This window comes from Cryptomeria japonica, chromosome 6, assembly GCF_030272615.1.
Source record: "Cryptomeria japonica chromosome 6, Sugi_1.0, whole genome shotgun sequence".
NCBI lineage: Eukaryota > Viridiplantae > Streptophyta > Pinopsida > Cupressales > Cupressaceae > Cryptomeria > Cryptomeria japonica.
The window spans coordinates 95,795,812-95,815,017 of NC_081410.1; the positions used below are offsets into that span (position 1 = coordinate 95,795,812).

Below are 19,206 nucleotides of genomic sequence, written 5' to 3' on the forward strand. Positions count from 1 at the left end.
ATTCATTAAAACTTTTTCATTCATATGAGAAAATAAATATTAACCTTGATTATCCAATCATAAAGACATAATAATCATAATTCCAAAGTTACAAAAGAGGGATGTAACACATACATACATATACATACATGTATTTATGCATGTATATATGTATACGTATATGTATATGTTTATGTATGTGTGTGTGTGTGTGGGGTTGCTAATTTTTCTTGAACCCTCTTATTTTTGTGTTGCTTCTTTGTGTAATAATATTTTTATGTATAGGTACCAATGTGATGGGGTTGAGAGAGGTGTAGACCATCTCTCATGGAATAAAATATGAAGTATAATGTGATTTGGGTTTTAAGAGCCTCATAGATATGAGCATGATATAAAATCAAAAGTATAATATGTTTTGGGGCTTTGAAAACCTAATGGATATGGGCATGATTGAAAAGAATGGTTGAGTTTGTGTGTTTGCATTAAGATGGTGTATATATTATGGTTGTGATGGATGTTGTGTTTTGAATAAGATATTGGGAGTGATTGATGTATGCTGATGGTGTTTATACTATAGCATGCATTTCTAGTTGGAAACATTGTTATCATTAATATCAAAGGAAGACTACTATCTCAATTGAAATCGAATGAATCGTTGCTTATACATGAAGGATGTCATTGCCGTCACCTCCTCAATCTTTCTAAAATTGTATCTCTTTATCTCTCCTTTCTATTCATATCTCTCCCTCCCTCTCCCTCTTTATATATCTCTATAGAGGTCTCCTCTCCTCTTTCCATTTTCCTCTCCCCTCCTTCTAATTAAAACTAATTATCACATTTTAAATTCTAATTATTTGTTAGTAATAAATAATTAGTGTGTGTGTGTTGAAATCAACACCTAACAGGCTAATTTCCCGCAACGAATCGTGCACGTCTCTCTAACTACTGTAAATTAATTTTCCCCCTTTTTTCTTCAACGTGTGAGAACAATCATATCAGCTAAAAGCAAAAAACTTTAATCAGTCAAAAACAAAAAACTATGCCAGCCTGGTGAAGAATACATAAAAACAAAAAACTTTAATCAGTCAAAAAACGAAGAATACGTTTCTGTCTATAGTTTCATTAAACTTCTTAAAATTTTGAATTGATTAGATGTGCTTAAGAAAAGCGATTATTGAAACATAATGGGCTGTTGAAACATTTCCCCTATCTATTGAAAACCTTAATTTCTAACATATGTTTACTTTTGTCAAGGCGGTCATTTATTTGCAATGGCCACTAATTATTTTTCAGGCCCCGCTTGAAATGATGAGTCGATAGCCAAGAAACCAAATTACTGAAACATTACTTTAATTGCTGTCAAATTCAAGCGTTTTGGAATAAATGAAAATTAAAATTGACGTGATTTAAACTTCGACGGTCTCAATGAAAGACGAAGATGTTTCTGTCAATTCTAAACCAACTGTCCCTCCCATTTTTCTCCCTCAACCTCTACCTTTTCTTTCTTGATCACCTCATCCAATTCTTTGATCTGGACTAGCAGCTTTAATGCTTCCCATCTCGACCAAGCCTCCATTCTGCGGTGGAATTTACATTGCCTGGGTGACCACCTCACAAAATGAATTATTACCTCCTTAATTCCTTCACCCTCATGTTGTAATCCTTCAACAATGTCAAACCCCATGCCTGGTACTTTCCATTCTAACAGAGAATCCAACTCTCCCAGGTATTCAGACGAGAGCAACACCTCCATAATTCTCCTCACCGTCCCTGTATCATCTCCACACTCCAATCCCCATGCCATTACCAAGGAATACACATCCAGCCATTCTTGTTTTGTATCGGTGTTTGATCCCTTCAAACACTTTTCCCACAATTAGAACTAAACATGGCGTCAAATGTTCATCCCAAAACTTGAAGAAGCACCACACTCTTCATGAATTCAACTCCCAAGTTAATTTCCCAAGTTAATTTCTTCTTTCATTCTATAAACATTTATATTACACTTATCACCATGCACATTTCTATTAGCTATGTTCACATTCATGTTACAATAATCAATTTAATATCTCTTGATCAAAAAATTTATCTTTAGAATAATGTGAAGTTTTAACTTGTTCTTATCTCGCATAATAAATTGAGGTTTTTATCAATGAAATTGAGCTTTGATTGTCACATTGATAAGTGTTGGTCAATGTACCTTTTCTCCCATATGTTGAAGAATGCACCTTAACCAAATAGCTTCCAAAATAAAATTGGACAATGCTCTATACTCCACTTCAATTAAACTTGGCTGTTTAAGTATTCAATGCTTACATAAAACTTGTATTTAACAACACGCTCCTTAAATTGTGTTTGACGATAGAATTCTACCATCATATCTTTTATTTTTAATTGTTGGATAAAATGTTATTTAGTTTTATGTAACTTGGATATTAGTTAGCTAAAAAACATCTTTATAGTGAGGCATGTAATAAAATTTTGAGAATCAATCTATAATCATTTAATTAAATTACTGATATCCAATAGGATTTAAATTTTGGTAAGGTTGATTATAATGCTAATATTTTCATATTAAAGTCAATTCTCATCTTTTTAGGCTCATATTGAGTTCCAAAATATTTTACTATAATTATATAGCAATGTGCAACACACAATTTTGTTAATTTTGGTTCCTTGCCTAATACTTGACAAACTTCATTTACTCTCCTCTACACATTTCTATGCATGTCACTTATCTCTATCCTATTCACACCAATATTTGCATATATCACAACATTATTAGAATTAGTTTCCTTATACTTGATTGCCTCCTGAATATCTACTTGCTCTAATATTTCTCATGCCATTTACACACGTGTGAGATAAAACATATTTATTCTAAATTATCCTTTACAAGTATCAAATTTATTACTAACAAGATATATTCTACACAATGCAAAAAGAAATCTTAGAAATTATTAAGGAAAATTTGTATATATTGTTTGCAATGGAGATCATTATTCCTATTTGTTAGTTATTATTTGGTTTAAATTTTTCAATTAGTTTATTTACATTATAATTATAATATTTTGTAGTTAAACAATAGACAAGCATTAAAAAATGGTGAATAGCATTGGAAGCATTCAATGAGTGCAATAGGTTTTTAGTGTTTGTCATGGTTTTAATTACTTAGCACAGATATAGTTGACAGGTTCAACATGTTATTTTAGAGCATCATATATTACATGGGAAACATACTATATAGAAAGGAAAGAGTTAATGTTGCATCACATCTTTGGTGACTTGCTTTGTACACCATTCTATAAAAAAATTGGCCATGTGTATCTTTAAATAGTTATATAAAATGTCATTCTAGTATATAAGGAATTATTAAAGTTGGTAGATATTTTCTTAGAATCAAAATTAGATGTCATGATAATCATGATACAAATAGAGGGGGTGTTTTTATTGATCAATATTAGGGACCAAAAGATCTATCCAATAGAGTGGAAACTAGAATAAAATTAACTATTTATTTTTCTCATCTAATTGTAGAATTGAGGGCATTGCAGATATGATATTAATATTGCAAACTAACTATTTTACACAAAGTGGACAATCCTTAGAGTGTTAAATTAACATGAAAGTAGTTACACATGACTAAACATATTACATGATTGATTGCCATGTCTTCAAATCTTATTTCAAAATGATTAAATCAGATCTTCATGGTTTGACCAAAGGATAGGATCTTTCCCTACCAAAATTATTGAAGGTATTTGTTAACTTTTTTTGTGTGTAAATTTAGACTCCAAAAAGTGGGCTAAGGAAGTTCTAGTGACCAAAATGTATAAGATGAATGCATAAACATAGACCAAATTGGTGTATGTCAATTGAATCTATGGGTAAAATAATGATATATATATAATTTTAAAACAAATATTCCTACCTAATAACAATCATATGACAACTCACATATTAATCGATATTGAAATCTCTATGCCTCTTCCTGAGGATGTGGTTCTTGTGGTTGGGGATAGATCTTGGACTCAATCATTGGATTATGAGGGCCTCCCTTTTCACTGTCAAAGATGCTTCTCAACGGATCACTTAACTTCAAGATTGTTCACTCTCACACCATAAAGGTGCTACTACTTGGTGGAAAGATGCTACTGCTGATCATTTAACCGTCAAGGCTTCTAATTCTAATGACTTTGATGACTCCTCACAGATAGATGACGACCCCTGCTAGGATGAGGTTTTGCCTCTTAATGTTGAGGCCCTTGCTGGCTCTCTGGTTGCTATTGGTGTGGCCTCCTCTGGCCCGTGGTTTCTCCTACTGCTCATGTTCTACAACAGTGATCTAGTCCTAGTAAGTCTACTCTTGATGCTATTTTGTAGCAACAATATACTCCTGATGCAGACTAGAACCCCATGGGGACCTCCCCACTTGATCCTTTTTATGATGGTCCTAACAATAGTATTGCTTGGACTGTTGTTTGTCGTAGGCAGAAAGGTAAGTCCCCCCCCCCCCCCCCCCACCTCAAAAAAAACAAAAAACAAAAAAACTCTGTGTTTGGTTTTGGGTGTTTTTCCCCACTCTTGAGTTAGGTCCTTTGGATTTTTAGTGGTTCAACAAGCCTCTAACTGTGGTATTTTGACTTTTTATTAAAGTCCTGTCCAACCTGAGTTTGTTAAGAGTCAGCACCCTTTTATTGTTTCCTTTCTTTTTTTGTCACCTATGGGTTGTTTGTGTAAACGGCCAACACCCTTGTTTTGCTGCTTATTTTAATCAAAACAATTTGTTAGCACCCCTCCATTTTCAACCTTAAAACACTTGCTTTCATTTTATGAGTAGTCTTCTTTATCAGTTATGCCTTCATCAATAAAACTTTAAAGGTTCTTGAGTTCTAATTAGACCCGATGTCGTGATTCCAAAGGAGGAGTCGTTATCTATCAGGTGATCGAGTGACAACCAAAAATCTGCACTATTCAAAATGCCCAATTCTTACCAATGACTGATACTCCATTAGAGGAAGATGTCAGGGTATTAGAGAATTCTAATTCTCTTGTTGTGTTCTCCAAAAGCTCCCAGGTCAATCAGTTGTCGTACATTACATGACTCCGAAAGAACAAATCAAATGAATATTTTCAAGTACCCAATTTAATGGTTGATTAAATGGATAAGGGCACGTAAAGGTGGCAACACGACTCACAACTTTCCATATTGTCACCTTTTACAGATGAAATTTAATGCACCACCCTTTGAGCTAGCCAAAGTAACATGCACTATCATTGATAATGAATTTCCTTTGTCAGAATGGTTCTACCTTGTGATAACCAATTGCTAGTTGTTGATCCTAATTTAAATTGGCCAGATAGATAACAAGGGAATATTATCCAAGGGTTACATGCCCTTGCATGGAAACAATAGTGGTTTAGCAAAATATAGAAAGACAATCACCTTATTAGGTAAAATTGTGGAGCAAGCTGAAAATCACGAACAACGGTTACAAGAAGAAATAATTGTGAGAAGAAACCTTGGTAATTAGCTTTTCAGACAACAAGGAAGATAGTGCTCAAAGGGAAAGCTCCAATGATGCAACCTAATGTTGAGTATATGCAGGAGGACATCCTCTTCGATTTGACTGATTTTGCTTGAGAATAAATTCAGAATGAAGTGGAATTTGCAATGGTTCTCTAGGTACTGATTGAAGAAGAGACAAAGACTTAGATGATTGAAAATCAAAATTGCGAGTAGGAATCTAGGTTCCGATGAAGAAGTAGAAAATTAGGATTATTTATGGTATGCGTTTAGTGTTAAAGATACTTTTTGATGAGTTTTGCTTTGTTTAGGGTAATTTTTGAAATGGTCATTTCCAAGACTGTTACCTTCCCAGAAACTGTTACTTTGAAACTACAAATGGATGCTAGCTATAAAAAGGGGTTTTTAGATAATAGAGGGGGGGGCGGGGTTGATCTTTTCATGCAATCTTATTATAAAGAGAGATGAGTATGTGAACTCATGTTTTGACAGTGAAAAAATAAAGAATATATGTTTAAACCTATGAATTTCTTAATGTTTTATTTAAATTACAACGATCTGTGTTTCTTTTTGGTTACTCTTCAATGTAATTTTGATATAATGAGTTGTATATGTATTTAATTATGGAGCTTTGAATTCAGATTAAAGCATTTATTGAAAAGAGTTTACTATTCTTTCCTAGATAACATCTGTGGGTGTGGAATAAGTAAACTTTGTGTTATTTATCTACATTCACTTCATTTTGAGTTTAATCTTTCACATCTATTTTCATGGTTATGGGTAGGTGTTAGTTTACCTTTTCTGCTTTATGGTGAAAAGCAAACCCCGTTTTCATTCATTTCATATCATTCGAAGGTAGTTTCGCCTTGTAAAATAAGTAGAGAGTACTTGCAAATACCATTGCAAGTGACTCAACTGTTGGTCAGATTGTCATTGATATGGGCAAGTGAGTATAAAACTGCAATGACAAAATCTATTAACTAATAGATTTTTTGGGGACTCGGCTGGGAAAAGAAAGACTAGTACTTGTTTCAAATATAAAATGGTGCCTTCAATAAATGAAGGTTGGCGACTCTATTAAATCAAGGTATCTTAGAATAATGGTTTGATGCCAAGCCAAGCAAGGAAGTTAGTTCACACCAAGAAATAGATCTACACCAATGATTGAAGAAATCATTGTTGTGAATGACCAAATACTTCAATCTTTTTGGAATATTTTCAAGGAAAGTAACTTTGAAGCTTGAAATATGGGGTTTAATCCTTCCAAAGATCACTAATCTGCATTACTGTTGAAAAGTGTGCATTAGAGATATTTTCAACTCAAGGATCTTGAAAGAGAGATTCATCAATTGCAAGCTTTGATAAACGGATTAAAATTGTTGGAAGAAGATAAGGAACTAGTATCTTATAACTTCTCGGTTCTTGGTGGGAGGAATACTGTGCAAACATTAGTGGAACCATCAATGCCTTGGGTTCACAATCAACAACATAATAATTTTTTGCACCAAGCTGAAGATGAGGAACTTGAATCTTTTCCATCATGCATGCAGATGGAGCAAAGAGAGCACTCATTAATTTCTCTTGAAGAAAAGGTGTTACTAGATGAAAACAAGACTGTCTTTGTTTCAAGTTGGTTCTTGAAAGGTTCAAAAGATGAATTTGGTGTGGAGTTGAGGATGAAAATGGTCATGTTACTGAAGTGGAGATAGAGGTGCTCACTTGCAACTCCGGAAACATTGAAAGAGGTATAAATGTGTCATTGTTTGAATCTTTTGATAAAAGTTTTAAAGAGGAGAAAATATCAGAAAAAGAAATACATACATACATGTAAAAGTAATCTGGTTGAATCAGTTAAAGGTGGGAATAACTTGTCTTTTCAATCCTCTTGCTTTCTCAATGAATATTTTGTTTATGCAAAGGGAAAGGATGTGGTTTATATGTTAAATTTGACCTCATGATAGTAGAAAGTAATATTCAAAAGTCATAGCCATCAACTATTTGCCCCAAAATTAATTTATCCTATGGTTTGTAAAAAGAATCTTTAATTTTTTATGCTTCTCTTTTGCGTCAAAGTGAGATCATGATAGATTTTGCATCAAAAAAGAATGTTACAATAGTGATGAAAATGGAGGGTAGATGATTTAATGCATTATATGTGCCCACATAATATTGTGAGGATTTGAAAGTTAGAGAGAATTCGCTCTTCAAATTTTATGACTCTGAAAAAGATAGTTTTGAGACCATGTCGCAAAATCATATACATGTCGAATCTAATGTTTTTGGATATTGTAGACAAGTAGAAGGTGGTCATGCTCATAATCTTTACATTCCAAATCAGTGCTTAAAGATTCCTACTCATGATTATTTTCTATAAAATAAAGTTACCATGCCTTGTCGAAAAACCATGGGCAATGATTCTTCAGCTGATGAACAAGAAGATAGAGAATTGGTGCTCGGAAAGGACAAGTTGATTGAATTGGTTGCTAAAGAAGATAGTCTGGTTTCTTTTTTGGATGGTTCCTGTTCATCTGAAACAAAGCAAGAAGTTGTGGATGGTCATATTCAGGAGATCTATGATGAAAGATGGCTCTTTACTTGCATGTTGATATAGAATGGCTTCTTATATCTGGCGAGTCTCCAATTGACCTACGTGCTATTTTTTAGTTTGCAAGGGATTTGTAGGTGCATCCCTCTTTTCTATAGTGGTTTTGCATGATTCAACATGGGCTTTCTCGAGGTAAGGGTTTCCCACCCCTGTACATTTTTGTAAATAGTTTTTGGTGTGCTATAGTGTTAGTTGGTTTTGGTGCACTCATTTTTATCTTGTGCCCTATTCTTCTCCATTGCTTCTACAAAGTAATGCCATGTCTTCCTTCTATGCTTACTAACTCTGTAGCCCAATATATAATGCACTAGTCTTATTTGATATTCTGGGTCCCTTGCTTTGTCCTTCGCAGTCCTTGTCCCCAATCAAAGCCAGTTGTTAGCAACCCTCCATTTTCAAACTTAAAATGCCTACTTTCATTTTATTAGTAGTCTTCTTTATCAGTTATGCCTTCATCGGCAAAAATTTAAAGTTTATTGAGTTCTAATTTGACCCAATGTCGCGATTCCAAAGGAGTCATTATCTATCAAGTGATCAAGCGACAACGAAAAATATGCACTATTCAAAATGCTTGATTCTTACCGATGACCAATACTCCATTAGAGGACGACGTCGGGGTATCATAGAACTCAAAATCTCTTGTTGCATGCTCCACAAGCTCTCAGGTCAACTAGTTGTCATACATTACATGACTCCCAAGGAACAAATCGAATGAATATTTGCAAGTACCCTATATTAGTGGTTGATTAAATGGCTAAATGAACATAAAGGTGGCAACACAAGTCACAACATTCGATATTGTCACCTTTTGTAGATGAAATTTAATGCACCACCCTTTGAGTTGACCAAAGTAACACACACTATCATTGATAATGAATTTCGTTTGTCAGAACGATTCTACCTTGTGATAACCAATTGTCGGTTGTTGATCCTGACTTAAATTGGCTAGATAGCGAACAAGGGAATATTATCCAAGGGTTGCATGCCCTTGCATGGAACCAATAGATTGATTTTGTAGAATATAGAAAGATAATCACCTTATTAGATAAAATTGTGGAACATGCCGAAAATCACAAATAGCGGTTACAAGAATAAACAATTGCGAGAAGAAACCTTGGTAATTAGCTTTTCAGATGACAAGGAAGATGGTGTTGAAAGGAAAATCTTGATGCAACCTGATGTCGACTATATGCAGTAGGACATCCTCTTCGATTTGATCAAATTTGCTCGAGAATACATTCATCATGAATAGGAATTTGCGGCAATTCTTTGGGTAATAATTGAAGAAGAGACAAAGAACGAGATGAGTGAAAATCAAATTGCGGGAAGGAATCCAGTACCTGATGAAGAAGCAGAAAATTAGGATTATTTATGGTATGGGTTTAGTGTTAAAGATGCTTTTTGATGAGTTTTGCTTTGTTTAGGGTAATTTTTGAAATGGTCATTTTCAAGACTGTTAACCTCCCAAAAATCGATACTTTGTAACAACAAATGGATGCTAGTTATAAAAAGGGGTTTTTAGATAATAAAGTGGGGGGATGGGGGGGGGACTGATCTTTCAAGAAGCCTTGTTGTATAGAGATATGAGTCTATGAACTCATATTTTGACAGTGAAGAAATAAAGAAGATATGCTTAAATCTTTGAATTTCTAAATGTTTTCTTTCAATTGTAGTGAACTGTGTTTCTTTGTGGTTACTCTTCAATGTCATTCTGATATTATGAGCTGTATATGTATTTGATTTGGAGCTTTGTATTTAGATTAAATCATTTATTGAAAAGAGTTTGTTGTTCTTTCCTAGATAACATCCATGGGTGTGGAATAAGTAAACTTTGTGTTATTTATCTACATTCACTTCATTTTGAGTTTAATCTTTCACATGTACTTTCACATCTACTTTCATGGTTATGGGTAGGTGTCAGTTTACCTTTTCTGCTTTCTGGTGAAAAGCATACCCTATTTTCATTCATTGCATTTCTTTCGAAGGTAGTTGCGCCTTGTTAAATAAGAAGAGAGTACTTGCAAATACTGTTGCAAGTGACTCAACTATTGGTCAGATTGTCATTGATATGGGCAAGAGAGTATAAAACTGTAGTGACAAATCTGTTAACTAACACAATTATATGACAAGGTCTTACCACTCGTCATAATGATAAATTAATAAATATATTGTATCAAAAGATATTTTCTAACAACAATCATACAACTAAATCCCTTAATCATAGAGCTAAGATTTGATAGGACCAATCTTTTTATGTGAAATCAGTGATACAAGAAAGTTTGAGGATATTGCCCCACTTAAAGACTTTTACTATCTCATTTTGAAATGATAAACAAGAAATTAGGACAACAAGTGAAATGAAATAAAACCTCACACCAACTCCACTCATAAGTTATACATGTTTGTACACCTTATACAAAATTATATCTCTCTATACCTATTGTAAATTAATTTCTCCACTTTTTTCTTTGCATGTGAGAAATCACGGAGTCAAATTCAAGCTTTTTGAAAATTGAAATCGACGTGATTTAAGATGGACGGCCTCCGTGAAAGAGGAAGATGTTTCTGTCTATTCTAAACCATCGCTCCCATTTTTCTTGCTGACCATTTACAAGTGGCCGGCAAAGTGAAAAAGACTTTGGACCATTGCACATGCCCTCGCAGCTTTATAATAACCACACCATTTCAGGACACAACACACAGACTTGGATACTCAGTTTAATAGAGATGAAGATGCCTTTGGCTTTGCTTCTTTCTCCCCTCCTCCTCTTACTCTTGTTGTTTCTCTCTGCACTGCCTTCTTCTCAAATGTCCTCTTCTCCTCCTCCTTCCTATGATTCTGATCTACAAGCTCTGCTGGCTTTTAAGCACTCCCTCTCCCTCGACCCCTACAACTCCTTGCTCGATTGGTCTCCTCGCCACTCCTTTTGCAACTGGACTGGGATTCTCTGCTCTTCTCGCCATCAGCGCGTGCTTTCTCTGAATCTTACTGGTATGTCTTTACTGGGACCAATCTCTCCTTTCCTTGGCAATCTCTCTTTTCTTACAGTACTTGCTCTCAAGAATAACAGCTTCCAAGGCCGAATTCCTCCTCAACTAGGCAGGCTGTCTCGTCTTAGAATACTTAGATTGTCGATTAATCAATTGGAAGGCTCCATTCCCACCACTCTAACATCTTGCCGCTCTTTGCAAGTTCTCATACTATCCTATAACCTTTTGAGCAACACCATCCCTTCTCAACTTAGCCTTCTTTTACAATTGGAAACCCTTTATTTAGGAGGGAATCAATTCACAAGCACAATCCCACCTTTCTTAGGAAACCTATCTTCTTTAATTAAATTGGGATTGGAAAAAAATAGATTCCATGGTAGTATTCCTATTCAATTGAGTATGCTTACTCAACTCAAACAACTTTGTCTTTGGGGAAACAATCTCACTGGCACAATCCCACCTTTCCTAGGAAATCTATCCTCTTTAACTAACTTGGAGTTATCAAACAACAAACTCCATGGTACTATTCCTATTCAATTGGGTATGCTTACTCAACTCAAACAACTTTATCTTTGGGGAAACAACCTCACAGGCACAATCCCACCCTTCTTAGGAAATCTATCCTCTTTAATTGACTTGGAGTTAGCAAACAACAAACTCCATGGTAATATTCCTATTGAATTGGGTATGCTTACTCAGCTCAAAATACTTTACCTTTGGGGAAACAACTTGACAGGCACAATCCCACCCTCCCTAGGAAACCTATCCTCTCTAACTAATTTGTCATTGTCAAAAAACACACTCTATGGCAATATTCCTATTGAATTGGGTATGCTTTCTCAACTCAGTTTTCTTTATCTTGGGGGAAACAACTTGATAGGCATAATCCCACCTTCCTTAGGAAATTTGTCCTCTTTAATCGAATTGGAGTTAGGAGACAACATACTCCATGGTAGTATTCCTATTGAATTGGGCATGCTTACTCAACTAAGAAGACTCTTTCTTTCACGAAACAACCTAGTAGGCACAATTCCACCCACCCTAGGAAATCTATCATGTTTAACTTTCTTGGGATTGACAGACAACAGACTCCATGGTACTATTCCTACTGAATTGGGTATGCTTACTCAGCTCAAATATCTTTATCTTTCAAATAATATCTTGACAGGAGCGGTTCCATTCGAGTTTGGATAAATTTCTCAGTTACAAAAATTAAATTAAAGTAAAACCAAATCATTGGAGAAATCTTAAGCTCCCTCTCTAGTTGTATTTGAGAAAAGAATTTATATGTAATTGTTCCATAAGTTTTGGGTCAAGAAAAAAGTCTCATTAAGTGAAAGCATCTTTCCACAATTATTTCCAAATACTCTTGATGATCTCCCACAATTAAGACATCTTGCTCTTGATCACAATCTACTTTAAAAAAAAAACCTCCCAATTTAAGGAGATAACAATCTTTGGAATAGGTGGACTTATCTTGTGACAAGCGAAGAAGAAATCTGTAATGTATGGCAAAAGTCTAGAGATTTAAAGATGATATGTAATTTTTAGCCATTTATATGAAAACATAATTATTGATGTATATATGTATAGAAATAGAAAGAACATCCAAATAAAAGGAGTATGAGCTTATATTCTTAACATTGTCTTCATTCTTATTTACATGTGATTATTAAAGTTTGTAACTTTTTATAATATTATCACTAAGATTGTGGCACTATCTCAAATATGACCTTCCTGATTTCATGTAAAATGAATTAAATTTATATTCACCATTGCCTTAAAAGGTCTTCTATTTGTGAAATGTGCTTATCAAAATCATTGGAGATGAATTGTACCTTCATATTTTTGACATATAGGAAATCTATTGAAAGAAATGGTTATAAATTTTGTATAATGGAATAGTGGTCATTTTACATAATTTTTTTATATTATATTCACTATCAATTGTTGTATGTCAAACTAATTATTTGTTATGAAAGGCTACTTAGGAAATATTGAATAATACATTAATAACCCTTAATTGTTGTAAGTCACCACCTTACATGTTTTTTCTTGTTATGGTTTACTTTGCATGAGCAAAGGATTTAATTTTATATTAAATTTTTTTTGTACGATGGTGTTAGTCAAGGAGGGCATATGAGAGAATAAATGCAACAATAGCAAGTAATACCAACACTTTATTTTTACAACCACTTTTTCCTCAATTGATATCATGCTTTATGGGCTTATACAAATGCATTTATGTATTTTTTACTATTATATACCATCAAAATTTATTCAACACCATTTTTTAAGCAATATCATTTGCTTCAAATAACACAATGAATGTGATCCATAGTTGTAGTACTAATGCAAATTGCCTTAGGCTACATTCAAATTATATTTTTTCTTTAAATTACCTGATTTAACTTTACAATAAAATGAGTTTTAACATTAGATCTTTAACATAATATTAATGTTTAAATTTAACTTTCATGATTTGGACATTTTGAACTTACTACTACGTCTTTGCTTATTGTTTTATGTTTAAATAAAATACGAAAGTTCTTTATCCATATGAAGAATTCATTGAGAATCAAATTATTTAACACGATAGATAGGTGAGATAATTGTAGTTTTGCAAAGATTCTTTAGATGTTGGTTATATATCATTTCCCCTTAGCATACTTTTCTTCTCACAATAAGGGTTTAATGCAATTTTTGAGAGATAGTTTACACTATGGAGGGTCAATACATTTTTCCACAAATCTACCATGTAATACATTGTGATTGTGTTTTGAAGTGATAAAAATTTGGCTTCCAAATGCCCTCCTCTATACAAAATCTAGGTGTGTAGAAAACCTTTATGATATAGGATAATCAATAAATAGAAGGAACATTGAAAAATCAAAACTAAGTAAAAAGAATTTAACATTTCCATCTGTCATTCAAGGATTTAAGAGATTTACAACAAAGAAAATTCATGACTAGAACTTTAAGATTTTTTCTTGATATATAATTTTTCTCCTCTAGAATAGTACACAATTTTTTTTGTTAGAACATAATGTTATTAGGGATCACATCCTTATAACATTTATATATAAGTTTTTAATATAAGGTTATAAATTCTTATATATTATATGCTTTATAAGCATATCCCATTTGAAATAATTATAATCTAATAACTATTAGATTATTGATTATTTATGAGTGGGGGTTTTTGAAAAGGTGTGACTAGTGAAGCCACTCTTTCTCCTATATTTAAGGAGGTTCTCTCTCATTTGAGAGGGTGTGAATTTGGAGCTTATGGTGTGTTGTATCAGTATGCACAAGAGGTATTATTGGCCACGTGGAAGTATTTGAGGAGTGTCCCCAGGTTCATGTCTATTTTATTATAGACTATATTTGTAAGTGTTTTAATTAAATGATGCTTTATGGGGTTTTTTACCCGAAAGAGTTTTCCCCATGTATATCTTGTGTAATGTGTGCATTTATGCATGTATGTTTCATATTTCATTTACTTTATAATCTTGTTTATAATGATTAGTATCCTAAGATCCTATTTTCTAACATGGTTTCAGAGCGGGATATGCTATACTAATCATTTTTACAGGTTATACTTAGAAGTTATTGAACTTTATGGGAAACCTCTTTACATCCAATCAACACATGTAAGGCCATTTTTGCAATCCATTTGGTGTGTCTTTTCTATTACCGTTAAAATCATTTTTTTTTTTAATAATGTACACTGATTTACAACCCTATTTAGTATACTTAGTTTCCTTGGCTAAAACCATATGCATGATTGATAAAAATATTTTGGCCTATTTTATTTCTATTAATTATGTTTGTACATTAGGATACTAGAAGCTATAGTCATGAAATTTTTTCTTTAAACTTGCCAATTGTTTTTTCTTGAAAGATTCTAAGTTTTTTTTAATCAAGCATTCAAGATGTTTGCGCTATACATCCAAGAAGGATATGAATTTATACTCTAGGAGGATAGCATTTGAGATGCTTTACTTTTCTATGACTTATGTTTGAATCTATTTTCTTATTATTTATATTTACATTATAATATTCAATCTAATTGATCCATAGTTTATATTTGTATACATAGTAGCTAAAAATATTTCTCAAACATAATTATTTTATCATGTTCATAAATCATTTTTCCTTTTATCTTTATATGAACATTTTTTTTCATACAAAACCATCCTTTTAGATCTATTAAAAAATATGATTTAATGATTTTCAATAAACCTATTTCAAAACATATAAGAACATCCATTAAAACTTATTTTTTAAATATTAATTGAAAATTTAAAATATGATCTATTATAATATAAAATTAAATAAAGTCAAGACATGGAACTTATCAAGTACACCTGTATCTTGATAGACTTGATTATATATCCAGCATATTCTCCTTTTAATAAAAAAAGTTCCCGTGTGAAAGATTGGAAAGACGTGATTGTTTTGAGGAGCAATACGAAAGAGTGTATCCAGTTGATTAACAAAAGTCAGTTCCATTATCCTTTAAGAGAGTGTCATTATCTTTTCTTTTAAAAAGAGGCACGTCGTTGAAAAGAGTTGCCTCCTCCATAACTATAACTATTCAAATTATCCATCTAGAACTATTCATGAAACATGTAAGTGCATCCTTTGGTGCATTTCCAACTATAATATTTGTCAAGAATTCTTTATGCTTGGCAACTATCCATACAAACTACAACTATTTCAAATGCCATATAAAATGGTCACTCATAGATATCTGATCACATGTCATTGTAATTAGATTTTTAAATGGATTTTTCAGCATAACTGTATTGAAGTGTTGCTTTGCCTATCCACGTCTTCATTTTGTCTATGTCTTCAATCTCAATATCACTACATTTGTTATATATACTCACACCAGTAAAGCCATTAATTAGATAACATGGAAAGATGTGAGGGGTAGAAAACTCCAACAAAGAAAATTTTGTAATTGTTTTTATTCCTTGAGGAGTACACCCATATGAATTCTTTTTGGAGCACATAAGTTGTTATTTTTCCTTTATATATAATGATGATACATGTGCTCTTCAAATTTCTCTTTTTAATCATCTCACAAAGAAAAGGAGGCATGGTCGAACTGGTATCTATTCCCTCCTTGGTCAGTCCTTGACTACATATTTCATGGGAAAATGAGATGGAATGGTTGGGGATTTATTATAGCTTTGAACTAATCCATAAAAAAATAGGCAAAGTATCTCCTTTCACCATAGCATTATTTACATATATATTTCTCCTTTGCTAAAGTATCTCACATGTTCTTGAAATTGTAATATAAAACTTTCTTTAAGTGAGTTTCATTATTAGATACATCATTGATGTTCTCTATTGAATTTGTCCTTTAAATATCAATTCATTGTGATCGTTGAACCTAGATCATTTGTAAAAATATTTATTATTGTGACTTGTGCATGTATTTTTTCTTTTCTAGATTTTCTAGCTATTTCATTTAAATCGAGATCTCTTAAAAGATGAAATTTTCTATAGGATTACCTTTTTTGAAGGGCCCCCTCTCATAATTTAACTTGATGGATTTAATGCATTAATTTTATTTGAATGTATTTTACTTAATGTTGTATAAAACAAACTTTTTATCTCATCTTATTGAGAAATTATAAGAATCTATTTAAGGAATACCAAGGTTTACAGATATTTTTATGGGAATTTATCCTAAAAGGTAGTCTATTAGAATGATCTTGTTTAGGCTTCATGCATGTAATTATTTACAAACATTTAATATGTATCAACTTTGATTAAATATGATGGACCTTTTTGGACCTTAAACTACATAAGTAGCCTTCAAATATCAAGAGTTGTGTCATGCTTGAAGTTAACCATGAACTCTCCTATTATTTGGCATGAATTCATAAGTCCATGTGTATGTAAGCTATCTACCTCTTAGAAACATTAGACATAAACTTGCATACTTCATGTAAATGTAAATAATCTTATCATTAAGAATGGTCAATGTAAAAAATCTCATTGTCTATGATTAATGTAATATTATTATTATTATGTTTTTTCAATCACGACATTGAAGGTACATTGGATTAAATGATATGATCTATGTTTGATAAGAAAATTCCTTAATATAAAACTATCACAATGATAAAAAGGAATTCATCTACCTATCCATAAATGTCAGATAAAATATTTATTTATGGAATGTACATGCTAGTATATTTGCATAAGTAAATTAAAAAATTGATAAATTTCTCATTAGAATTGTATGGAGATAAAAGAGATTTATTGTTATATTTTTTGTATTTGATCAATTTTTAAAATTATTCTATTATGAAAAATAAAGCACCTTATATTGATCTTATAATGGGTGGCTATCGCCCATGTAAACTGTCCGAGGAGAAAATTTGGAAAGGATAGCTCACTCGTTACTTAATTTTTTTATGGATCATTACTATATGTAGTAGTATGTCTATTTTTTAGACAAGACAACTAATTATTCATGCTTATTATCATGAAAATATATGTTGATCTCCTTGCTATGAATTATTGAGCTATATTTTACATTTATGAGGAATATTATATGATCTTTGGCAAATGACAAAAAAAAAAATATTATGTTCTTTGCACCAAAAAATGAAGTTGATTACTATGTTACTAAGTATATTGTTTCTTTTATTGAGAGGTTATGCCTTCATAACATATGGTGCAAGTGTTATTACATGGATTATGCAATACTTTAATAAGAAGATTATCTTCTATCTGTCTTTGAATCAAATTGGCAAAATATGAGTGTAGCTCCTAAAGAATCAATATGACCTTGAAGATTTATGAAAGAGTTCCATTTGGATACATGTAAAAGTACCATCTTACTTGAAGTTATTTTACTCTTTCCAAAGAATATCATTTTTAAAGTTCAAACCAAACTTCGAAGATTATGGGCACCTCACTCAAGTGAAATTATTCTATAACAAAGGCACCTTGAATATTATGGGAACATCACTCAAGTGAAATCATTATATAATAAAGACACTTTGAAGATCATGGGCACATTCTATATATTGGAATTTTAGCCATCACTTTGAAATCCTCTCTACAATGATTGTTTTAAGGTGATGCCATTAAGGGGGAGTGTACATGACACCACCTAGTGGCTAAATCCTAGATTTAAGACCTAATAGGAATAAGAACTTTAGGAATTATATGCTCCAAATTCAAATAATGATTTTCCTTAGGTGATGTCATTGAGGGCGAGTGTGCATGTCAATGACACCACCTAGTGGCTAAATCCTAGTTTTTAAAATCCTACGGGTAGGCATATGTCCTAATAGGTATGAAATAAGACCTATATAGGCATTAGTAAGTCCTTTAAGCATGAAGATAGGCATATGTAAGTCCTTTTTTGTTTTAATTATTGCAGGTAGGCATTAGTAAGTCCTATAGGCTCATTTGTGCTTAAGTCCTACAGGCATTTGTAAATTCTTCTCCTTGTAAATCTTCCACTTGTAAAAGCATTGTATTAAGTCCTACGGGCACTATGTAATGAACCTAGGGAGAGGCTAATTTGAGGAGACCGTGACTCCAATATAATTTTTTAAGACCTCATAACATTATTTTTAAAACACTGGGATTATAAATTGTGACAAGATGACTTTCATGTAGTCCGGAATGCATGATCTTCATGTTGGCATATATTTCTGTCCCTCTTTATCACTGTCAAAGAAGACCTACGTTACTGGTGTACTTCATTTTTTCTTTTACAGAAATTGACATGTGATCCCCTATTAACATTAAGGGGGAGTGTTAGAACATAATGTTATTAGGGATCACATCCTTATAACATTTATATATAATGTTCTAATATAAGGTTATAAAATCTTATATATTATATGCTTTATAAGCATATCCCATTTGAAATAATTATAATCTAATAACTATTAGATTATTGATTATTTATGAGTGGGGGCTATTGAAAAGGTGTGACTAGTAAAGCCACCCTTCCTCCTATATTTAAGGAGGTTCTCTCCCATTTGAGAGGGTGTGAATTTGGAGCTTTATGGTGAGTTGTATCACTATGCACAAGAGGTATTATTGGCCATGTGAAAGT

General features: G+C 32.5%; 1 protein-coding gene across 1 annotated transcript in view; it reads left to right on the top strand.

The window, feature by feature from the left end:
- Positions 1-7,910: 7,910 nt before the first annotated feature.
- The window catches only part of LOC131876503 (uncharacterized), a 45,753-nt gene continuing 34,457 nt past the window's right edge, over positions 7,911-19,206 (top strand). The window contains exon 1 of the mRNA XM_059221922.1: positions 7,911-8,006. Within this exon, the coding sequence (XP_059077905.1) occupies positions 7,911-8,006 (96 nt within the window). The remainder of the gene's footprint in view (positions 8,007-19,206) is intronic.